This window comes from Talpa europaea, assembly GCF_964194135.1.
Source record: "Talpa europaea genome assembly, chromosome: 12".
NCBI classification, from domain to species: Eukaryota; Metazoa; Chordata; class Mammalia; order Eulipotyphla; family Talpidae; genus Talpa; species Talpa europaea.
This window is the reverse complement of record NC_140079.1, coordinates 65,306,036-65,331,669: the sequence shown is the minus strand read 5'-3', so window position 1 is coordinate 65,331,669 and position 25,634 is coordinate 65,306,036. Positions and strand designations below refer to the sequence as shown.

Sequence of the window (25,634 nt, the reverse complement as noted above, 5' to 3'; positions counted from 1 at the left end):
CGCTGGGCACAGTATGGGCCCTTCACATAAAACACAGAAGGCCCCGAAACACTCCCACTCCTACTCTCTCCCTACTGGGACGCACATTACGCAATAATGTACAGACATAGCTCCCCACCTCACGTGACAATACCAGGGCCAATGACTGACCCCAGCCAATCAGAATGCTTCGCCCTTGTGACTCCCACGTCTCCCTCCTCCTTGGCGCGCTTCACACGTCACAGACGCACGCGACCAGCTCATCCAGTCTCAGGCTGCTTTTCTCCCTGCTGGGCCAGGACGACAGCGTGCTGCGCCCTGATTGGTTGAGAGTTGGGGGTCTTGCGCGCGCAAGCGCACGCCTGGGTTACTAAGGGCGGGAGCCCGGCGAGGGCGCCGGCGGCTTGTGCTGGCTCTGGTCTTCGTCGAAGCCTGGCCGTGCTCACCATGCCGAACCGTAGGGCCAGCCGTAATGCCTACTATTTCTTTGTGCAGGAGAAGATTCCCGAACTCCGGCGGCGGGGCCTGCCGGTGGCCCGCGTGGCTGATGCCATCCCCTACTGCTCTTCCGACTGGGCGGTAAGCCCGGAGCGGGCAGAGAGGGCCGGCGGGGCAGTTGGGCAAGCGGGAGGGTGAGCCGGGAGGAAGAGAGGCCTGGAAGGGGCCGGTGACTGCTTGGCCCCTGCTGGAAGGAGAGGGCGCCCCCAGATACGGGCCGGGGCAAACCGACGCTGAACCGCCTCCCTGGCCTGTTCAGGTGGCGACCCACAGCTTTCGGGGATTTCGGTTCTCACTGCTGCTTTTCTTGTTTCTCCCATCTCCCCCAAGCTCCTGAGCGAGGAAGAAAAGGAGAAATACGCAGAAATGGCTCGAGAGTGGAGGGCCGCCCAGGGGAAGGAGTCTGGGCCTTTAGAGAAGCAGGTAAAGGCTGCCGCATCTGTCTGGCAAGCTAGGTGTGGTCAGTAAATGGTAGATGGGGGAAGGGGTGAAGGTCATGGGTAGATTAGTGTGGGTGGATTGGGTTAGTGCAAAGAAGAATTTTTCTTCCCCCCCCCACTCACTCCCTGTCAAAATGCCTGTTAAAAAGCCATCAGGCTCCATAGTTTAAGTACACATTGGTATCATTTGGGGGTGAAAGGCCAGGGAAAACCCTGGTAGATTGAACACTTAGAGCCAATATCTCTCGATCAACAATATCTCACGTTGGTATTTAGGGTTGGTGCTAGATGACTTCCAAGTGTCCATTCAACTCTTTAATAGTTAGGATCTTTTTGAAAAGATATTTAAAAATCGTGTAGACCATTCTGTTTTTTAACGAGAGACATCTGAAACCAAGTCGATTTTTTAAATCTTGATATATAGAATCAAGGACACATGTTGGTAAAGGTATGCCTTAGAACAGTAGCAGTTGAATAAAGATCATTTAGGTAATTTTCATGTGCAGTAGAATATAAAAGTACTGAATAAAAAGTTTTTGTTTTGTGTTTTTTAAGAAGAAAATGCAGAAAAATTGTGGGTTTCTCCCCTCCCCCCGTTTCTGTGTTCTATCCATTCTTACATGGTACAATTCCATTCTCAAACTGTGAACATTGGGTTGAAATTCAAGAGAGCTTTGCTTGCTTTAGGTTTAAGAGGTTTTTATTTTGTGGATGTATATTTGAGTCAAAGTTCTAATCAATTGGATTTGTACTTAGTTTTTATTTTATGCCATTGATTTTTTTTCTTCTGAAATTTCTTAGGAGACATTCCCCACAAAATGTGATGTGTACCTGGTGACACTTGTGTCAGCATGTTCAGGTTTAAGTTGAAAACAAAGAATGTTAATATGGCAAATGGTGTTATTTTCGCCATTTGAACTGGCACATTGTATGCCCCAATAGCCTTATTTTATTAAAAAAAAAAACTTTTGTTAATAACAAAATACCCACACCATCCTTTATATCCGCTCACCCCTTACCCTCTTCACCTCTGGTAACCTCATATCTATTTTCAGTGTTCACTAGTTTATTCTGTTTTTTCCATTCATCCAGTTAGTTTTCTTATTTTGCATGTATTGCTGAAAGCATCCAATACTTATTCATTTTTCTAATTTTGTTGTGCGTAAACCCATCGAGTTCCTTCCACTTTGCTGTGCATATGGCAAAATTTCATTTTAGCTTATCGTTGAATAGTATTCCATTATGTATATATACCACACCTTTATCTAGTCATCTGTCAGTGGGCAAATAGGTTTCTTCCTTGGCTTAACTGTTGTCAATAATGTTGCAATAAACTTTATGGTGCATCTAACTCTTTGAGTTGATGATTTCATGTTTTTCAGCTGTATACCTAGAAGTGGGATTACTGGATGATGATAGTTCTCTTTTTCGTTTTTTTTGAAGCTCCATAGCTTTCCAAAATGGCTGCACCAATTTACATTCTCACCAACAGAATATAAAGAGTCCTCTTACTCCACATACTCAACACTTATTAGCAGTCTTTCCCACCCCCCAAAGATTTATTTATTAATTTATACAAGCACTGGGTACAGTCAGAAGTGCAGGAGGGTGAGAGAATTCGCCAGAGCGAGAAACAGAACAGTCAGAGTGATGAAATACACTGCTGAGGGGAGCAGCAGGTGGCAGGAGAGGTTTGCGCGCCATGTAGGACCCTCGCCCCCTTGCGGGCAGCCAGGGATCGAACCGGCGCTGCAGAGGCTGTGGGCAGTTTCGCAACCCAGCACTCAACCGCTGTGCCACTGGGGAGGCCCTATTAGCAGTCTTTTTGATGTAAACCATTCTCAGAGGTGTGAGATGACATCTCATTGTGGTTTTGACTTGCCTTTCCTAATAAGCATTGATGAACATTTCTCATGTCTCTTGGCCACTTGTATATCCTCTTTGGAAAATTTTCTATTTAGATCTTCTATCTATTTTTAAAAATTGTTTTGTTGTTGCTGTTAAGTTGGATGGGTTCTTTATCTACTTGGATCTTAACCCCTTGTTAGATATGTGTGATTAGCAAGTATCATCTCCCATTCAGAAGGCTATTTTAGCCTGTTGATAGTTTCTTCCACTGTGCAAAAGCTTTTAAATTTGATGTAGTCGCAATTGTTTATTTTTGTTTTCATCTCCCTTGCCTTTAGAGTTGAGTTCCTAAAGACCTCTCTATAATTGATGTAATGGAACATACCACCTGTATTTTCATCTTTGTATTTTGTGCTTTTAAGTCTTATACCCAAGTCTTCAATTCATTTTGAGTTTATTTTGGTGTATGGAGTTGAAGAATGATCAATTTTCATTCTTTTATATGTAACTCCAGTTTTTCCCATCATCATTTGCTGAAGAAATTTTTCTTTCTCCATTGTATAGTTGTGACTACTTTGTCATAAATTTGGTGTTGATATATGTGTGGATTTATTTCTGGACTCTTGATGCTCTTCCATGATCTGTATGTGTTTTTATTTCAATACCATACTGATTAAATTTTTTTGTATTAAAATACAGTTTAAAAAATCAGGTAACATGCCTCCTTCTTTCTTTTTTTTCTCCAAGTTGCTCTTAGAGGGTCACATTTGTGATTTGGAGTTTTTTATGGCTTCATATAAATGTTTAGTATTTTTTATTCTATTTCCTAGAAAAATAAGGTAATTTTGATAGAGGTTGCATTGATTCCTTTTGGTTGGATGGTCATTTTGACTGTATCATTTCACCCCACTCATGACAATGGGATATCATTACATTTTTTTGTGTGTCTTGTTCTGTATCTTTTAGCGGTGTCTCAGAGTTTTCATTGTATAGATAGTTCACCCACTTTGTTATATTTATTTGTAGGTTCTTTTTTAATGCAAATGTAAATGGGATATTAATTTCTTCTCACTCGTTATTTGCACTTAGGTTTGCAGCAGGTTTGTGTATTTTGTAGCCTGCCATTTTACTAGCTTATTGTTTCTGATAGTTTCTTTGGTGAACTTTTTAGAATTTTCTATGTGTGTATATATATATATATATATATATAGTCATATCTACAAATGGTTGAGACTTTCTCTTCTTTTGCAGTTTGGATTTATTTTTGTTGTGTAAATGCTCTGGCAGATTAGATTACCAGTGGTTGGCAGATGACTTTCAGCAATACTTGAATTGGTTGCTTACCACTCATATTCATATATTTTGCTATTATCTGCCATTGCGTGTTGGGGTCATTGATAAATATGTATTTATTTACTCATTGGGTTCATTGGCCTAGAGATGGTACTGAAAATATATGGTTTGTTTTGCAGTTACTTTGCTAAGTTTAAGTATATGGTATAAAGTGCCCAGCAAGAGTTTAAGTATGCCATTCTTTTCCTCTTTAGAAACCTGCTTCCTCACCACTGAGAAGGCCAGCCATGCTTGTACCAAAGCAGAGTGTTTCACCCCCAGATATGTCAAGTTTGTCTCTAAAAGGTGATCAAGGTAAAGTAATCCTAAAATGTTTTGCTTAGATGAATTTGTGTGGTCAAATGCTATGATATATTGATCAGTAAATATGTAATCTATTCCTTTTGATCCTGATTTTGAAAATAATTGACCACAAGTGTTCAAATACAGTGCTAAAGTTTAAAAGCTCAAGTAAGTTGCATTTGTTTGTATAACACAGTGGTGTCTTTTTTTGGGGGGGGGCAAAAAAATCTTGTCTCTTGGTTTCTACCTCTTCATATGTTATTAAATCCACTTTTTGGGGCCTCCCTGGTGGTACATGGGGTTAAGCACTGCACTATGAAGCAATCCACAGCCTCTGGAACACAAGTTCAATTCCTGGCTGGCCAGGGAGAAACCCACATGGTGAGGCAGACCTCTCCTGACTCGCCTGCTGCTCCTCTCAGCAGTATATTTCAGTCAGTCTGCCTGTTCTGTTCCCACTCTGTCTTTGGTGGATCCTCTCACCCCCCACATCTCTGGCCTGTACCCCAGCTCTTGCATGCATAAATAAATCTTTTTAAAAAAATCTACTTTTTGCATTTAAGCGTTTATTTCTATGTACTTAAGGACATTTATGTTATAAAGGTGAAGATGAATTATTGAACTAGAAAAGAGCATAGCTAATAAAAGTCCTTGCTATTCCTTCTCCCTGTTTTTATTGTGTTATAATTTTGTTGATGATTAATAAACTTTTAACAGTTCGGATAAATAACACCTCCCACTCTCACAAAACTCTTCCTTTGGAGAATTTATAGCTGGCCTTGTGTGTATTGTAAAAAGTAAAGAGCTAAAGAAATTGCTCATAGTTTATATCACAGAGTTTTCCTGCACTGATTCTACATTTCTTTTCCCCCCTAAATCCTTATATTTGTTGAATGTGGGTTACAGCTTAAGTCATCCTGGAAGTCCAGGCTTATGTATAGCTAAATTATGCAGGGCTGGCTGTAAGTTTGAATGATTGGTACTTACCAGGATTTGTTGCTTCATGCAAAGAGTGGTTACTACTTTCATCTATAAGTATAATTTAAAAAAATTTGATTTGTTTATCTGATACAACTGATTAGTTTTCTCTTTTTCCAGCTCTTTTCCATTTAGGAAATATAGGAACAAAAGCAAAATGGTTCTAAAATGTTTGCTTTTTTTGTAGGAGGGTAAAGTTTGAGATGCTCATCTGTTCACTTTGTCTCTCTCTCTCTCTTTTTTTTTTTTTTTTTAGCTTTCCTTGGAAGCATTTTTTATTTTTTGAATATTTTTAGCCATGGTGAGCTACCTCCTCATTGTGAACAGCGCTTCCTCCCTTGTGAAATAGGCTGTGTTAAATATTCTCTTCAGGAAGGCATTATGGCAGATTTCCACAGTTTTATAAATCCTGGTAAGTACCAAGACAAAAGTAGATACTACATCTTAAAAATGTTTTTTTTATGTTGGCTTCACTTGATGATAGTATTTGTTTTCTTATAAAAGGTAAAAGTTGAAAAACTTTTATGAATTAAGTGTGCACGCAGGGTTTTTGTTTAGGCTTTTAACTATAAGTAAGCATTAGAGTTTGGTGGCTAGAGTGTCTGAAAAATGTGTCGTTTGCAATTTGCTTTTCTGCAGCCTTACATCTTGGGATTTTCTAAAAGCTTTTCATACCTTTACTCTTCTCTTTCTATACCTTCTATTCTACTTCAGCAGTCAACTGGTTTTTAACTAGCTGTTGCTTTGTAACCTTGAGCAAAGACCTCAGCTTTTCTGAACCTATTAGCTCATCTGTAAAGAGTCATCTATTATAGGGAATGTATGAGACAGTATGGAAATAGCGTAGTTCTTAATAGATTCTGAGAATTTATTAGTACCTTTTCTTCCTACTACTTTACCCCATTAAAAGCAATTAATTATGAAGACTTAAGATTGGATTCAGTTCCCAAGAGGGTAGATAGTATTTAAGGGAACACTGTACCCTTAATGATAAGTAGGAGAAATGCACAGTGAAAAGAGTAAAGGAGAAAAGGTTAGAGAAGGAAGAACTTCACTTTTAGCTTTGTCATTGCTTTAAAATTCATTAGGACAGCCTAGTGTTTTTATTTTACTTATTTTCAGATGGCAGAAAAACTAATCTTACTCACATTTTGTGAGTTGCTGCTTTGGACAAGTCAGATAGCTACTTTTTTCATAGGGTTGTAAAGCCCTAAAAAGAGAATTTGAAAACTTTTTCCCCTCTGAGAAATACACATACACATACATGATATGTATGTATGCATGTATGTGGTGTGTGTATATATATATACACACACACACACGTCTGTGTGCATGTGCACACACACACACCTATCTTGCTTTATTAAGGGCCTCATGAATCTTTGAGGCCTAATCACAAACACCTAGATAAGCCTACTTAGCCCCAGTTTTCTTTATCTAGTATTTCTTTCTCTGTAAGGAATAACTTGCTTTTTAAAGTGGCTGAAACAAGGGCCTCCCCTGGTGGTGCAGCGGTTGAGCGCTGGGCTGCGAAGCTGCCCGCAGCCTCTGCAGCGCTGTTTTGATCCCCGGCCACCACGAGGGTCCCACATAGCGCGACAGACCTCTCCCTCTCCTGCCACCCGCTGCTCCCCTCAGCAGTGTATTTCATCACTCTGCCTGCTCTGCTCCCCGCTCTGGCTCTGGTGAATTCTCTCATCCTCCCCCTCTTCTGACTATACCCAGTACTTGTATAAATAAATAAATAAATATTTAAAAAAAAAGTGGCCGAAACAATATACCAAAATTCTTTGTTAGTTGTAAGATCTTTGGTTTAAAAAAACAACAACAAAAACCCTCCTGCTATGAGGATCTAATCTTTTATATCTTCATTTAGCAATAACCATTACCTACCTGTGTGATGACTTATTCATTTGTAGACTATAACTAGCATAACCAGAGAGCATCCAGATTTCTTCTTTTCCCAACAAAATGCTTTATTTTTGTATTACAGGTGAAATTCCACGAGGATTTCGGTTTCATTGTCAGGCTGCAAGTAAGTATAAAGTGAAGTAGATTATTGGCATTAAGTATGTGCAGACCTGGTTAAGACTTATGCTTTAAACAGACACATAAGATTGAAGGAAAAATAACCTTAAGTCAATGTCGGAAAATCTTCATAGAAGTGGTAGATGATATGTGTGATTCTTAAAAGTGTTTAAGTTTTGTAGACTTTTAGTATACTACCCCTTTTCCTTTTCAAGAATTGAGGTTTGATTTTTTGCACATGCCCTGTTATCTTGAGATCAGCTGCTTTTTAACTAGCTCTTGCTTTGTAACCATGAGCAAAGTACTCTGCTTTTCTGAATCTATTAGCTCATCTGTGCTGGCCAGGTGCTTGGCTAACTCTTAAAGAGATATCAGAATATCTAGATTTAGGGTTATTTACTGCAATGTCCATTCAAAATTAAGAAAAAAAGTTGATGCTTCAAAAATATAGAATGATAGTGGTAAACAAAATAGCTGAATTAATTCTCTTTGATGAGGAAAACATTTTGCCAAAGGACATAACTATCTACACCTAAGCTCTTGAACTAAACTCTTATAGAAACTAGGTTTTAGCCAGTTCCTATTTGAGTAGAATGACAATCATAATAGGTTTGTTTTTAAATTTATATTCAAAAGTGTCATTGTTTGATTAAAAGTTTTTCTTAAAAAATGTGGACAACTAGCCTGTAGAATTGTTTGAAACTAAAAATATTTTTCAAGGCTGCTAACAAGAAGCTTTTTTAAAAAATACATTTATAGTGCTATTCTTTATAAATGAGAATAGTTTAGACTAATTTTTGGTTATGTACTTTGAGTTATTTTCCAATCTTGGCGTCAAGACTGTAGGCTGTGAAATAAGGAGTTTGAGGGAGAATTTTTTTAGTAGGTGTCCTTTAAATGAAAAAATGTACAGAAGAAAAAAAAAATCTTGTAGCTTTGAAGTGTGAATGTAGCTAATTTCCTCAAGTGTTATATCATCTAAAGTTATTCCACTAAATAGATGGTAGTAAAAAACAGAAATTTATGAATTAATTTCACCTTTTCACTTAAGCTCTGTTTATGGTTTGTTCATCTCATTTACTTGTGAGAATATCACTGGTTTATTATTTCTTTTGGTTATGATTAAAAAAATCAATTTTTGAAGACTAAATTTTACAGCCTTTTCAAATTAATCTGATTAAAAGTAAATGCTTCTTAAAAACAAACCTATTGAAGACTTTAGAAATGTGTTCTTAATACTTATCAAACCAATTAAAATGGAGCACACTGGTTTTCATTCAAGAAACTTAAGATCTCTGGCACTCAAAATTTAAGCATGTCTTAAATTGCCAATTTGATAGTCTTGGGAAATGTGTCAATTAAATAAGAAAAATGATTGTATCAGAGTGACAGTTATATTGACATAATAACTGAAAATGCCTGTGCAAGTGTAATCAAGTTGATGCCTCGGAAAAGCTCGTGTTTCATGTAATAACAGACTGAAGCAAATTCACATGTAGATGTGATCAGTTTGAGTAGTAGCTAAGGAACATGCATGTAGATACCTCAGGTACTCCTGTGCACCTCTCCATTTCTGAAGTATGTGTAAATAAAATCAGTTGAAGCACGGACATTATGACTTAGCATGTTAAAATAAGGAATTTCAAAGTTGGACGAGATTTCTGTATGAAGCCCATTAATCCCTCCCAGGTACCTTCTTATATAGGAGTGATTCAGGGTATATGTGAGTGTGGGTTTTGGGCCTTTTCATTCCCCTTTACTTCAACCAGAGAAGCTGTGGTTCCATCCATTATACTGGTTAATGATTTTTCTTGAGAGAATTTCAACTTTTCCTTTCTTTTCTGAGAAGCTTTACTATGAACAGATACATGCTTATTTAAAGTTTAACTTTGCTAATTTAAGCTTTTATATGTGTTTATATTTCTGTACCTGTATTTTTCTTCAACTTGACAATATCCTTATTTATCTGTATTATTTCTTACTGGTTTATGTGCTTATTTTATTGATCATTTTAATTGTGTGCAGATATATATTTTCAGTTTGTGTTTCTTATTTTCCACTCTTATTGTGGTGTCTTTTAAGGAAAAAATTTTATTTTTAATTTAGTAAGTCTGTCAGTCTTGTTCCCTCATGGCTAAGGGGTTTTTATGTCATATTTAAGAATTCTTCTATACTGGAAGGCTGTGAAGATAATTTTTTCTTAAAATTATGAAGTTTTTTGCTTTTCATATCCAAATTCTTCTTCCACCCAGAACTGACTTGTATATGGTGTGAGGTAGACTAATTCAGTTTCTTTTTATACCCTGCATGTAGATAACAGTTGTCTTAGCATCATTTATTTAATAATCATTTCTCCTCCACTATGTTGATCCACCTATATCATCACATTTCTGCTTATACATGGATCTTTTTGATGTTTTTCTCTTCTGGTCTGCTAAATTTTTGGTGTCCTTATATTGTTAAACACAATATTTTGATATTTAATTAGACAAGTCCCTTAACTTTCTTTTGCAGTCCTCTACCTGTTTTCAGCCTTTTGACTCTTTCATACACAATTTAGAATCAGTTCATCATGCTTCACAAAAAGCCTTTAGATCGAATGGAATCATCTGTAAATCTTCAAATCAATCTGGAGAAAACCAACAGCTTTATGCTATTGAGTGTCTCTGTGAACATGGGCTACTTTTTTATTTATATCTGTAATGTCTTGTGAAGTTTCATAAATTTCTCCATAATGAGCTCAGTATATTTTTAAATTTATAGCTTATCCTTTCAGTTGCTGTTATAAGTGATATCTCTTCTTGTATTTTCTAATTGTGTCATTTGTGTGTTTAGGTTTATCCTACCATTGCTAAACTGAGTTTTTAGTAAGTTGAGTTAAATTTATTTATTTTATGTATACAAGAACTGGGGTAGAGGCCAGAGGTGTGGCGGGAGTGATAGAATTCACCAGAGACAGAGTGGGGAACAGAATAGGCAGATCGACTGAAATACACTGCTGAGGGGAGCAGTGGGTGAGACAGGAGAGGTCTGCTGCGCCACGTGGGTAGCTCCCTGGCCAGGGATCGAAGTCATGCTGCAGTGGCTGTGGATAGCTTCATGGGTTGTGTCTTAGCCCCTTGTGCCATCAGGGAGGCCCAAGTTGAGTTTAATTTAAATTGAACTTCGGACTTTAAGAGTCAGTCTATTTCTAGTTGACCTTTACTAAAATGAAGAGGGGAGGATAGACAAATTACTACCAAAGAATAATTAGAAAATTTACAATTGGCTTCATGGCATAAACAATGGAATCTAGAAGAGAACTGAATTTTTTAATTACCAGTTTTTTATATAGACAAGTAATACTGGAGTGGTATTTTTAAGTCTTAGTATCTGTGGGTATATTGAAAAACTGCTTATTTTGTCAGCCTTCAAATCTCTTCCAGAATTGGTAACTGCCCAAATTACTAACAAACCTAAATGCCAGATTGAACCCATCTACTATTTCTTCCTTAGAAGATTTTGGGCCCATAACTCCTCACTGCATTTTTATCTCTAGAGCTTCCAAGCAAATGTTTTCTTTGTTCAATTTTTCTGAGTCTGTCATTAGAAGTTGAACCCTTCGTGTATACTTCTTTAATAGTTTCCAACTTTATGCTAAATTTGTCATTGGAGCTTCTAAAATATGATTACTTAAAATCTGTCTCAGCAGTCTGTATCTAGAATACCTTTGGATCTCTGTCAGCTTTATTTTGATTCACAGTCTTATATCTGATTATTATTATTATTATTATTATTAGGGGGAAAAATGACTTTAGTATAATTTGAGGCTTGTAATGATGTTCCCTTTCTGCAGAGAGACTTTATGTTCGATTTTGTAGACACTGGGGCCCCTAAAAACTGTGAAAACCACACATCTCAGCCATTAAAATTCCTCTTCTGAATTGGTAAATGACTCCAGGGGCCTCCAAAGCAAGGCTCATTTTTTTTTTTAAGATTTATTTATTTTTATACAAGAACCAGGGTACAGGGCAGATGCGCGGGAGGGTGAGAGTATTCACCAGAGACAGAGTGGGGAACAGAACAGGCACACTGACTGAAATACACTGCTGAGGGGAGCAGCGGACGAGACAGGAGAGGTCTGCTTTGCAATGTGGGATTCTCGCTGGCCAGCCAGTATCGAACTTGTGCTGCAGAGGCTGCGGACAGATTCACAGTGTGGCGCTCAACCACCTGCGCCATCAGGGAGGCCCTGGATTTCTATATTTGGTAGCATCTTCATATAATAATTCCTTGCTGCTGTGGTCTTGATATCCCCAAGTATTTAAAATTTTTGTGGGAGAGTTGGTCTGAATTACTTGGTCCATATTTTATTGGAAGTGGAAATCTTTATCATATATTTTAAAAAGCGGTCATTACTATTAAGCTCTCCAGACTTACTGATAAAAACTGGTTATGAAAGGTAGCATGAAAATTGTGAAAGCATTGTACGCTCATTCACTTAACAAATCTGACTCACACTGTTGGCCAACTATTAACTTACTACTAACGTCTGTGATTTCCCAGTTGTCTTCTCTGATGTGTATATACCACCTACTTTGTAGGGGTTACCATGAGATTATGGGATAAAATATACATAAAGTAACTAACCATAATTAGACTTGGTGTAAGCTTAAATCTGAGTTACCCACTACCCACTTCTGTACCCTTCCTTCCATACCTGCTTCATGATATTTGTCTTAGATGTTGAGCTCCTACCTCCTTTCATTTCCTTCAGGTGATTCTAGTCACAAGATTCCTATTTCAAACTTTGAATCTGGCCATGACCAGGCAACTGTGCTAAAAAAGCTTTATCGATTTATTCACCCAAACCCGGGGAACTGGCCACCTATCTACTGCAAGGTAATTTCAATGAAGAATTTCTTTTGAGATATCCACTTAGATATCAAAAAATCCTCAAAAGGAACCCAAAGATTAGTTGTGCGTTAAAACATATTCATTACAAATTGTTCTCAGTGTCTCATTAGGTGTGATGCATTTTCTTTTATATTTCTCTGTGATTGGACTGCAAAAGCTTCTTTAGTAGTTCTCATGCTTTTTGAGTTCCTCCATTTGAAATATCTTTAATTTTTTTTATCCTGAAAAATGGATAATCTACTCTGTAAATCTATCCAAGTAAGATTACCTTTTATTCAACTCTATAGCAATTCCTTTATCATCTTGGTACTTGTTACAGAGATTATATTTTTTATTTTATCTAAATTCTTCTAGACTAGGAGTCAAAGAATTGGGTTTTAACCTTAATACTTTAGTGTAACCATAAACAGACTACGTAATCTTTTTCTTATTTCATTAACCTATTTTTAAATCTTTCTTTTAATAAAGTATTTTAACATTGCTATATAAACATAATGGGTTATTAATAGTAATATTATTTTCCTATCATGTTGCTTTTTTCTTTTAAAGAGTTCTCATTTAATTGTCACAAACTCTTCAGTCTCTCCCTTTCCACCACCCCCATCTGTCCTATCCCTCAGTGTAAAGGAACAGCATTAATTAAAAGTAGGAGAAAATACAAGTACATTTTTTTTTTCCCTTTCTCCAGTCTGATGATAGAGCCAGAGTCAATTGGTGTTTGAAGCATATGGCGAAAGCATCTGGTAAGCAAATTTCTGGGACATTGTCCCAGGTGCATTATGATACCAGTATTTGTTTCATTTTATATATGTTCTATGTACCTAAATTCATTAGTTGTATTTCTTTTTCTATTTTACTAATGGAAGGCATCAGGCAAGATCTAGAACTTCTCACTGTAGAGGATCTTGTAGTGGGGATCTACCAGCAAAAATTTCTCAAGGAGCCCTCGAAGACCTGGGTTAGGAGCCTCTTAGATGTGGCCATGTGGGATTATTCTAGCAACACAAGGTATGAATAGTGATTTTGTGCAGTGATTTTTGACTTTTCTGATCTAGGAAAATATAGTAGGGTGAGAGTTTAAATTTTTATGCAATTTTTTTTTCTGTGGAACCTTGAAAACTCTTGTATTTCCTTGAATATAAGATGAGTTGATTGTAAGATACATTACTTTACCTGCTACTAAAAAAATCCCAAAATTACCAAAAAATTGACACAGTGCTTTATTGCTTAGAATTTCTGTATTGGTGAATGTTTCATGTTTACTAGAGATGCTTTATATGGAATTCTTGATGTTTTATAGAATCCTTGTACTTACATGTAAAAAATATATAAGTGAAATGACAAGTATTTTTTTTTCTTTTGGAATTAATTTCAGGCTTACAGAAAAATTGCAAGACTAGTACAAAGAAGTCCTATATACCATTTTTTTCATATTCCCTAATTGTTAACATTGTAATGATTTTTTTTTTTAAAAAAACTTCTTCACCAAGTATAATATACACGGTTTCTTTTTCTGGGCACCTTTAGAGAGTAAGTTGCTGACATAATGTCTTTGTACCCTGAATAACAGTGTTCTAAGAACAAAGACATTTGTATTGCCACAATAAAATTAGCAAAATCAAGGATATTACCATTGGTAAAATCTGTTTTCCAATCTAAAGGATTTTGTTATTTCTAATAATGTCTCTTACAGAGACATTAGAGTCCCTACCCTGGATCACATGTTAAGTTTAGTCTTTTTAAAATCCTTTAATCTGGAACAATTTCTCAGTCTCACCTTGTCCTGATGTTTTTGAAGAAAGCAGGCCAGTTATTTTATGTAATGTTTGTGTTTGATTTGCCTGTATTTCCTTGTGATTGCATTGGGGTTTTTTATATTTTTGGCAGAAATGCTACAAAAGTGATATGTCTTCTTTAATTGTTTCACTTCTGGAGACAGATGGTATCAGATTGTCCCATTATTATATCTGCCAGATTTCTCCATTTTTAAAGTTATGTTTTGCACGTTATAATTAATGTTTTGTGGGGAGAAACTTTGAGATTATGTATAGTCTATTCTTGAAACTTAATCTACTGATCTTTGCCTGAGGTTTTTTTTTCAATTTACTGAATTTGTGAAGTAGTGATTTCTAATCCGATTGTTTCTTCTACATTTATTAGTTGGCTTCTACTGTGAGGAAGAGCTTTTCCTTTTTGCCCATTAACAACTTCATTTATTTTCCATGAACTCATGAATTCCTATTTTATTCAATGAATTGTATTCTATTATCAACTTATTTTTATGCTGGTTGTTCCATTTGTGGCCAGTGGAATTCCCTTCAAAACAATGGATTTTGTCTTTTGTTTCTTTGTGTGGCTCCTCGTTTTCTGGCACAATATATTCCAGGCTTATCTTGTACTTTCTCTGCTGAAATTTAGGATTAGCCATTTCTTTAGGAAGCCCTGATTCTTTTAAGCTGAGAAGAGTATTTAAGAGATACAACCTGGGTGCTAGGTGTGCTCATTCCTACTGGAGCATTATTGACTCTAGCTCCCCTAGTGAGGAGGGCTAAGAAATTTGTGTCTGTGTACATACACACGTTCCATACATTTTTATGTAATGTGGCATACCTTTCATACACATTTTTATGTAATGTGGGTTTCTGCCTCACCTGAGTTCATACTGAACCTGCAATTCCAATTCAGCACTATAAAGTTTCTCCAGTTTTCTGCTTGTTTCTGTATTTCTCTTCCTGAGTGAAAAACCTGGTGCTCAATGTTTTTGGTAGAATACATTGAAAGTAATTTTGGGATTAGGTAATAGCCACTTTAAACAAAGACATAACAGTTCACATTTTGTTTTCAGCTGTTTTTAGTCTGAGGGTATATAGTCAAAATACTTTGTTAGAAAGTTAGTGGTGTTGGCTCCTCCCCATACATGTGGCTAAATTATTAAATTTAAATCATTTATTTGAAATACTAAGTCCATTTTCTTGTTTGTGTTGTTTTTACTCATTCTTGTTGATTTTATCTTTGGATTGTATAATTCATGGACATGTTTCAAAAAAGAAAAAGTATTCAGAAATACCACTTCAGTATAGCTCCATTCAGAAAGAAACTTACTGGAGTGCATTAGAATTATAAATTAACTTGCGGAGAACTGAAATCTATAATGTTCTCATCAAAGACAAGAGACATTTTTTTATTCAGCTCTACTTAATATATCTTTCAAGTCTGTTGAATAATATTTGTACACTGGTTGTATATATCTGACCTTGTTGCATTTGGGGGAGGGGCAGAGCCTTGATATGTTTGTTTCTTCTTTGGAAATTGATTTGATTAGACTTTCCCTTAGGAAATTATGCATTTTACATAAGTTTTCAAATGTTTTTGTTTTAAAAATTCTGCAAAGTAATTAGTCTCTTACAATTTTTAAAATTTCTTCTGTTTCAATGATTAGCTCATAATCTTGTTTATTTGTACTTATTTTTTTCCCCTTGTTTATTTGTACTTATTTTTTGTGCTGTGTTTAATTTTTTCCAAAACAACAGGATTTTGATTGATTAGATCTGCTCTTTACCTTTCTCTTTAACTTCTGCTTTTATTTATTTATTTATTTATTTTTTTGGTTCTTTGTGGCAATTCTAGTTTTCTGGGCACCAAAAATTTAATTGATTTATTCTAGTATTTAGTAGAGTGACTTTTCTTCTAAACATTGTTTTCATTGCTTACCATTGATAGATACAGATAGTATTTCATTATTTTTTAAAAAAAATCTGTAGTTTGAACTCTCTTTAACGTAGGAATTGATGTAAAGCTTTTAGATGGAAAGACTTTCTGGTACTTGTTTTTGTTAGTGAATTTCATTGTTTTTGCATTGTTATAAGAGGGTTCTTTATAATATTTCTACTTTGTTCAATAGAAGTTTATTGGTGTTTTGTAGTTTTTTGCTTAATTTTCTATAGATGAAGATGCATAGTTCCTTTTTCTTGTGTGGTGACTTGGGGAGGTTTATGTTTATTAGTTCAAGTGCTCCCTCTTCTGTCAGTGTAGCAGAATATGGTTTCTTTCAGTAGTGTCAGGGTGTGGGTTAGGTCTGTTTTCTTTTTTCCTGAGCCATATATTTTTCCTGTTGCTTTCTTTTCCCCTTTCTTTCTTTCCTCCACTCTTTCCCCTTCTTCTTACCCTTTAATGCTCAGAAACATCACTCTCAGGACTGCCTGCCAGGCACTTTCAGCCCCTTTCCTGTAGCCATTATCTGATCTTGCTTGACTATTTAAGGATCTTCTCATTGTGGGAATGATTGTGTTTTAATATTAGTCTCTCCATTCCCATCTCTCTTCCCCACAGTTTTTTGTTTGTTCGTTGGTTTGTGGTTTTTTTTTTTTTTCCTGAACTCCTTTCTCCATATAAAACCATACAAAGATTTGCAGTGTGAACTTGAGAAATTACTCCATTGGAAATTAATGGCTTTTATTCCTTCCCTTATTTACAGGTAATTGAGTTTTATAGTGTTCTTAGGCTAAGATTCTGTAGGAAATATGGGAAAGAGTGCTGTGATTATCCCTTGCCCTCAGGGTCTCTGATCTGAGCAATAAAGCATGTAAAGACATAGAGTTATAGATGATCATTTCACACAACTACCTAAGAGTTTCAAAAGATAGAAGAGGGAGAAATTCTTTCAATATAAGGTTTAAAACTATGTAATACTTTATGGGAAAATGTTTTATTTGATTCTTCTGGAAAGATGGATAGAATTTCTTTGAGTAGAGGGGTGGAAAGGAGAGCTTTCCAAGAGAAGAAAATGGCCTGAATTCAGAGGAGTGAAACCATAGAGTTTAAGAAAAACCATTGAGTTGGTTTGACCAGAGCATATGGTATGTGTAGCTTCAGGATGACACTGGCTCCTAAGGCAGATAAAGGTAAGGAGTTATATAGTCTTTCATTCAGTTAAATCACTACTTTTCAGTGCAAATAATGGATTTTTTTTACACATAGTATTTAGCATGTTTGTAATTTTTAAAAGTAGATTCTTATGAAGTTCAGATAAGCTTTGTACTATGCAGTTAGTACTGTTCTGAGTTTCAGTAGGTGGTGCACTCAGTAGAAGGTGATTCATGGATCTCCAGCATCAGCTTCTGAGGTTCCACTCAAACAGTGATGCTTCTCCTGGCTGTCTTACCTAAAATTTCACCCCTCTCCAAGATTTCATATCTTTCTCTTTTTTTCCACCCTCTCCTTAGGAACTCATTAACTTACTATGTAAAATGACTGTGTATCTTCTTTATCTGTCTTGCCACTACCGAGTAAGTTTTGTGTGGACAGAGTTTCTGTTTCATTCAATACTATATCCCTGGAACAACACCTGGGAAATAGTGTGCACTCAGTAAATGTTTATTGAATGAGCGCATTTTATCCATTGTAATAATATGCCTTTAGAACACTCACATCAAGGTGTAAAATATAACTGCTATGATTATGTGTGGAGTGCATAGCATTATGAATTTGCATCAGGGAAGGTAATAAAAAGCTTATATTCATGTGTTAAAATTAGAAACCTTGATCTTTGAGTAATTGTGTTATTTTTTTCTAAATGTTTTCAACTAGGTAAGTTAGAAGTGTGGCAGATAAAAACTCCTAAGCAGTAGTACTTTAGTTAGCTCAAGATATTAAAGGCCCTTTTCTTTTGTACAGATGCAAGTGGCATGAAGAAAATGATATTCTCTTCTGTGCTTTAGCTGTTTGCAAGAAAATTGCGTAAGTAGGAGAAAGGTTCTTCATAATACTGTATTCTTTATTGTATTCTTTGTCACTTTGCTTATTCTTGTTTTGACAGTTGGGTTGAATCACTATTAACCTCCATTTCCACAGTTTTCTTAAAACAAAGGACTTTTGTTAGTTTTTTACTTAATGTTACTTTTACTATTCTGTAGGTCATTGCTTGCCCGGTATAATTCTCACCTGAGCAATTTGATGACCCCTCACAAGCTCTAGTTGAAAACTTTCCTTCTGGGACTCATGTAAGAACATGGAATTCCCTGCTTTCGTTAAGGGCAGCACTTCCTTGTGAAGGTGCTCAGACAATATAGACCCTTCCTGAATTGATAGTGAAAGCACCTGCAGCATCAGATCTCTGGTGGTCAGTGGTCCCTTTACATGACTGCGATATTTGGTTATAAGGACAGATAAGTTTTTTAAAGTTGTAGTCTTATTTCTGGTGATCTCCTCTCCTTTTTTTCACTATTTGAGAATTCTGGTGATTTTTACCCTCATTCTCATTCCTTCATAATGAACCTGAAGTTATATCTAGTAATCACAAGATTGTTTACCAGTGGTGGTCAGTACTATAATATATTTTTCTAATTCTCATTTCTTCTCCAGATCTCTGAATTTTTTCTTTTCCCCATTTTAGAATGGTATATCATAATCTTTGTTAGAAATTTTTACAATATGAATCGTTCAGAATGAATTGATAGGATTGTGATAATGAGCTTTTTCTTCCTTTTTAAAGGTACTGCATCAGTAATTCTCTGGCTACTCTCTTTGGAATCCAGCTCACAGAAGCTCATGTACCGCTCCAAGATTATGAGGCCAGTAATAGTGTGACACCCAAAATGGTTGTATTAGATGCAGGGCGCTATCAGGTAAGTAACTGACTTTGGGGGGACTACTGGTCACTTTTCATGTCCTAGTCACTGTGTCCTGGCCAGCAAGAGCTTAGGAGCAAGCCAATGTTAGAGTCTCTTTTCCTTTAAATATGTATTTTTAATTCTTTATGGAATGTAAAACAGTTCTTAATCCAGGTATATCTTGCATGAAATCTTTTTCCTTTCCACTGTATTTAACAAAGTTATAAAAAAATTTCAGTTGGTAGTCTTTATACAAAATACATCCAAAGCTTTATTCCAAAAATTAAAAATCTAAATATAGATATTGCAGATACCTTAAAATACTTACTTCAAAAAATATATAAGGTCTGATTCAGGATTTGATGAAAAGTTGTCTAATTTCCCTGCCACCTTTCAACTCTTCTTGTTGTTTAGTTACTAGTAGGCCTTTGTACAATCCTAAGAGCATAGCAGTTATGATTATGTGCTCTAGAGTTAAAGTTTTGAATTTCATTTTAGTCTGTGCTACATACAGGTTGTGTGACTTTGTGTAAGTTACTTGAACTTTCTGTGCTGATCCCCTGTCTGTAAAACAAGAACAATGATAGCAGCCAGTAGTTGTAGAATTAAATCCGCCAGTATTTGAAAGTGCCAAGAACTCTGCCTTCAAATATAATAGATTATAAATAAATGTTACTATTTAAAAATAAAACTGTGAAAAGGGAATCTTAAAATGGAATGAACTCTTGATGCAAATAATAATTAGGATGAATCTCAAAGGCATTAATTATGCTGAGTAAAAGAAGCAATTTCCAAAAGTTTTATATTGTATGATTCCATTTTTAAGACATTATTGAAAAGACAAAGCAATAGTGGTGAAGAGAATCAGTGGTTCTGTGGGTTAGGGTTGAAGGGTGTTGCTGTAGAAGGGCTTGCATGATGGATGCTTTGAGCTGATAATCTTGATTGTGGTGGTTAGTTCAAGAATCTGTTCATGTGTTAAAACTTACAGAAGTGTACAGAAAGTCCATTTTCCTCTATGAAAATTTAAAAAATAGAAAAATGCCCCAGAGTTCTGCATATATTCTATTCTAACCTTCTCTTCCTCTCTATTAACCCAATGATTCTCAACTAGAGTCTATTTTATGTCCTCCAGGGGATAGTTGGCAATATTTGAAGACACTTTAGGCTATCACAACTGGGGAGACGGGTACTACCAGCATCCAGAGAATAGAGGTCAAGGCTCTTGCCAAACATCTTACAATGCAATGGACACTTTCCCACGATAAAGTGTTACTCCAGCCTAAAAGTTCAGTAAAGCCTCGGCTTGAGAAAGCCTACCTTAGTCACATCATCATCATCTGTATTGGGGACACCAAAATTAATCTCATTTTGCCCCTTTTCCTTATTTATATTAGTCACTGTAGATGCTCAGGAGACCTACATTCTTCCTTGTCTCCCACATTAATCTTGTTTGACTGTTCCGGTTTCTCAGCTTTCTCAACATATGAAAAACTTTCCTGTGTATCTTCTCACCTCAGTTATGAGCAAAATTTCTGATACCTGCAGCTATTTCTTGGGAAGGTCTGTTTCTTAATTCTAACTAAAACTTGGCTGTCTTTTAGGATACTGCTTCCCCTGTTAGCCTTTACAGGTGAAGACATATTTTTCTTCCTCATTTATTATAGGTCGCGATTTGAGGTGGTAGTCCTTGTTTAACTTTGTAGCTTCTAGACTTCTTTCTGCCTTCTCCCTAGGCTGCACTGATAACCACTGCTTAGATTCAGTGGGGGCCCTGAATTAGTGATCTTTATTTTTAGACATTCACTGAGCCAGGAGATCAAAACAGCATTCTTGATTTCAGTTTTCTGATAGGCAATTCTTCTAACTGCCTAACCTCTCAGTTCCTTGGCTGCTCCTTCTCAAGTCATTCTGTCCCCCACCATACATCAGGTATCCACTCTCCTGACTAGATCCTAGACTCCAGAGTTTGAAGCTTCTGCTCTCTATCTCTGTCTTCCTCTAGAAGCTCAGTGCCTACAATACTTTGATCTTCACTTGGACCTACAGTTTATATGAGCCTCCAGGGGTTGGCACTCCCTTAGAGGGCCAGGCATTGCCTGACTCCAGGGACACCATGCTCAAGAGTGCAGTGCTGCAGCCTTGTATCTCTCTGTTCCTCTCACCCCCACCCTTTCCAGCTTAGACTCCTTGGTTTGTCATTTCCACTAACTCTCGATCAACTGCATTAACCCTCTTTTCCGCATCATACTTTGTTGACAAACACTAATACTGATTAAATTTGACTCTTCATCTACTTTATTCCTATATTTTTTTAATTAAATGAGGCTAGGGGCCTCCCTGGTGGCGCAAAGGGTTAAGTCTCAACACTGTGAAGCTATCTACAGCCACTGTAGCATTAATTCAATCCCTGGCCAGCCAGGGAGCTACCCACATGACGCAGCAGTCTCCAGTCTCACCCGCTGCTCCCCTCAGCAGTATATTTCAGTCAGTCTGCCTGTTCTGTTCCCCACTCTGTTTCTGGTGAGTCCTCTCACTCCCTTGCACCTCTGGTCTACACCCCAGCTCTTATGTGCATAAATAAATAAAAAAAATCCATAAAAAATAAATGAGGCTGGAAGCAAACTATATCCTGACTGGATATTAAATATTCATAACCAACAACTTCAGGGGGGCCCTTGGTGTCACCTGGCATTGTTTCTTGCTCTAGGCTGATTAATCTCTCATTTTATTAGACAGTTATTTTTCACCTTTTTTCACCTCAGATTTCATCATCTCTTCTCTCACCCATTTTCTTGTTTATGCACTTGCCTCCTACTTCTCTGAAAAAATAGAAGTAGTCAGAAGAGATTTTCTACATAGTCCACTGCTTCTACTGGTATTCCATAATATACTCTGCATTTACTCTGTTTTAGTGAATAGTCTTTGTTCTATCTTAAACCAATCATTGTATTTTATATACTAAATCCCATTTGCTTACCTACTGAGGGAATTGACTCCCATAATCTCCCCTTTCCCGAATCATCAGGTTTCTCCTGAACCATTCTTTTTTTTTTTTTTTTAAAGGCTTATTTATTTATGCATGCAAGAGCTGGGGTATAGGCCAGAGGTGTGGGGGATGAGAAGATTCACCAGAGACAGAGCAGGGAACAGAACAGGCAGATTGACTGTAATACACTGCTGAGGGGAGCAGCGGGAGAGACAGGAGAGGTCTGCTGCGCCATGTGGACTTCTCCCTGGCTGGCCAGGGATCGAACTTGTGCTGCAGAGACTTCGGATTGCTTCATAGTGCGGTGCTTAACCCCTTGAACCACCAGGGAGCCTCTCCTGAGCCATTCTTAACAGCAGATATACCATATCTCATCTTTCAAAATAAAAATCATCTCCTGACCATGTACTTCTCTTCCAAAGACTACCTTCTACTCCCTTTATAGCAATACTCTCCAAAAGTTGATATCATACATTAGAAAAGCAGGTGTTAGTGTGTTTCTTCAGAGAGTGATTGAAAGTTGAAGTAGATGTTCTAATAATTGATACAGAATAAACATTTTTTTCCCTGGTCTTTTTCTGTTACTTACAGAAGCTAAGGGTTGAGAGTCCAGGATTCTCTCATTTCAGCTCTTCTAATCAGGAACAAAGATCAAACACACCCACTGGTAAGCTGCTCATATTTTATAAGACTGCACCTCGAAGAGTTTTAGGCCTTTAAAACTTCTTAAGATCCCAGGGTATGGTACTTAAACTAATATTTTTAAGTGAACTTTAGGATATAAGATCTTATTTACTTGGTGGTTTTATTTGGCATTAGTACCTTAAATAATTTGGGTATGTGCATTTTTGTATTACCATGATATAATTTAAGGTTCAGACGTTTGTTCAGGGGCATCCCAAAGAAAATCTGGATAGTTTTGATGTGATGTCGTCTTTGGGGAAGATGGGAAAGTTAAAAAATGAGGGACATAAACTTTCAAGTGGTGCCTAAGAACTATAAGATTTCCAGGGCAATATTCTTGTTCAGCCTTTGTTTTTGCTGTTAAGAATGTTTGCCTTTACGCTTAAGTATTCTCACCTATTTATTGATAATTATGACTTAATGAGAGGTCTCTGGTGGGATAAGAATCATTTGAAGGATTGCTTCATAATGAAACTAAAATTTCTGTTTCTTGTATTTTCCACATTCTAGGTGACTACCCATCTGGGGTAAAAATTTCTGGCCCAAACAGCAGTGTCCGGGGAAGAGGGATTACCCGCTTACTAGAGAGCATCTCCAATTCCTCCAGCAATATCCACAGATTCCCCAGCCATGAGACCGCACTCTCACCTTACATGGCCCAGAAAGATGGCTACAAATCTTTCTCTTCCTTATCTTAATGATGGTACTTTTTTCAATTTCTGGAAAAATGACAAGCCCAACTTCCCTTCTGACTAAGGTCATATTAAACAGATCACATCAATGATAAATGTCACTACAGTAAAAACTACTGAATTTGTAAGGAAATTCTGTTTCATAGATTAAAAATAATTGTGGTTGGAGAAGATCCTGGCACTTTTGCTTTCTCCCCCTCCCCCCCTTCCCGGTTGAGGGCTTGTTCTATTTCCTGACTGTAGATTGTAATGCCATTAAAATTTTGAGTCCTATAAGAACAAAACTGAAATTTTCAGAGTTATGCTTTTGGGAATGTTATATTTGGGTAATCTTTTCCCCCACCTTTAATATAGGTATTGAATGTCTGTTATAAAAGGTTTTACAAGTGGTGTTAATCTATTTCTTCCCATTGTGAAATGTAGAACCTTATCCTTGAGACCTGCAGCCTGTTTTTCATTGTAAATATCTAAGCAAATGGGCCTTTAACAAAATAAAGTTTTGACACTTAACATCTTCAAAATATACTGACTTTGGCAAGAGAGTCATTTGAAGAATGAGAAGCCAAAATGAGAAATTTCTACCAAGTCATATGGCTACATAGTGACTGAATTTCAGGTACATGTGCTCACAAAAAAACTTTATATATACTAAGCAGATGGCATATTGAGCCAAGTATTCACCCTGTTTGTGACTGACTTAAACTGTTGTGTCCTTTACTTGAAATATTATATAGCCCTGGAGTAGGAAAAGAGATGCAGTAGTCCTTTCTGCTGGGAACTACATTCCATGTCTGTCATGGGACTCTGGGTTTTCTTAACACCTATATTCTCCTTTCACATACATCATGTGAAAGCCTTATAACTACTCTGAGGAAGGAGATAACATCTATTTTATAGACACACACACACAACAGCAGACTCAGAAACTTGGGACATATAGTTACTAAGTGAAGGGACAGTTAATCAGGTCTGACTGATTGCAAAGCCATGATCTTCAGACAATCACATTCTCCTTCACCTCCTTTGTATCTGTTCTGGTACAAATCTTTGGACAAGTAGCAGTTCACAGGATGTAAGTTTGTATATTGCATTTTCTTTTAGTGTATTTAAAAAAAATCCTGTATCCAAACTCTAAAACCTTTTGCTTTAAAAGTCAGCATGATAGGGCCTCCGTGGTGGCCTACGGGTTAAGTCTCAGCACTATCATGCTATTACCGCTGTGGCTTTAGTTCGATCCCCAGCCAGGGAGCTACCCACATGGCACAGCAGACCTCTCCTGTCTCGCCTGCTGCTCCCCTCAGCAGTGTATTTCAGCCTGCCTGTTTTGTTCCCCACTCTCTCTGGTGAATCCTCTCACCCCTTGTACCTATGAACTGTACCCCAATTCTTGAATGCATAAATCTTAAAAAAAAAAATTAACACAAAATGGATGAATACTTAAATGTAAGGGCTAAAACTATACATACAACTCTTAGAAAAAGGTATAAGTAAAAATCTGATTTTGTATGAAGCAACAGTTTTTTAATAGAACCAAAAGCACAAACAAAAATAAATTGAACTTTACCAAAAAGATGAAGGACTTTTTAAGAAAAAGTTTAAAATTAAAACAATTTTGCTAAACCATTGAGTTTTTAGAGGGCATGGTGGAAGGCTCGAGATTGAAGAGACAGAAGGGGCAGAATAAGCAATGTCCAGAACCCTAGGGAGACCTAAATATGGGGCTTGACCTAGGAATCTGGTAGTTCTCGGGGTAATGGATAAGAAACTAGGACGCAAGGAAGTTGGTCCTGGTGCATTCCAAACGAAGTAATGCCAGTAAGGCTGTGATTGTTAGCTGATTGGCATAGGTGGGTCTCTGTGGTGGTGCAAAGTGGGCTATGGGAGGTGTGATTTATGACGAGGTAACATTCATATCTCTGGGACTGTTCAGGAAACTGTCCAGAAAAATTGGTAAAGACATGAAGGGGAAAAGTTGAAATTGGACCCTTCTGTCACCTTTTTTTACAAAAAGCAAATCCACTTGGTTAAAGGATTTAAATATGAGAAGAAAACTTTTTAAATCTCTAGAGGGAAATGTGCAGTAATATTCTGACTTTGAGGTCAAAGATTTAACAATAGTTGAGTTCACTATAAAAGAAACTTGATACATATAACTACATTAAAGAATTTCTGTTCATTAAACATAAAAGTATAGCAAATATGAAAGAACAAGCCACAAAGGAAATTGTAAGCACAGAATCAGTAGTGATTGCCTTTGGGGAATAGCGTAAGAAAGCAGAGGCATGTATGTGTCAAATACTACATTAAAAGATATGATAAAGAGCGAATTTTAATAGAGGCTTTTGGTGATTCAGACAAA

At 36.7% G+C, this 25,634-nt stretch overlaps 1 protein-coding gene across 2 annotated transcripts; it reads left to right on the top strand.

Moving 5' to 3' along the window:
• Positions 1-426: 426 nt before the first annotated feature.
• MAEL (maelstrom spermatogenic transposon silencer) lies at positions 427-23,281 on the top strand (the record flags this gene model as incomplete). 2 transcript variants are annotated; one of them, XM_084251303.1, is made up of 12 exons in its annotated part: positions 427-558; positions 808-900; positions 4,313-4,412; positions 5,635-5,790; positions 7,372-7,413; positions 12,163-12,287; positions 12,991-13,045; positions 13,169-13,310; positions 17,976-18,038; positions 18,793-18,925; positions 22,491-22,566; positions 23,094-23,281. In XM_084251303.1, the coding sequence occupies 12 exons, from the start codon at positions 427-429 to the stop codon at positions 23,279-23,281; spliced, it is 1,305 nt and encodes a 434-aa protein (XP_084107429.1). The 2 variants fall into 2 exon arrangements, with proteins under 2 accessions (XP_084107429.1, XP_084107430.1); XM_084251304.1 differs by lacking the exon at positions 808-900.
• Between the last annotated feature and the right edge of the window lie 2,353 nt (positions 23,282-25,634).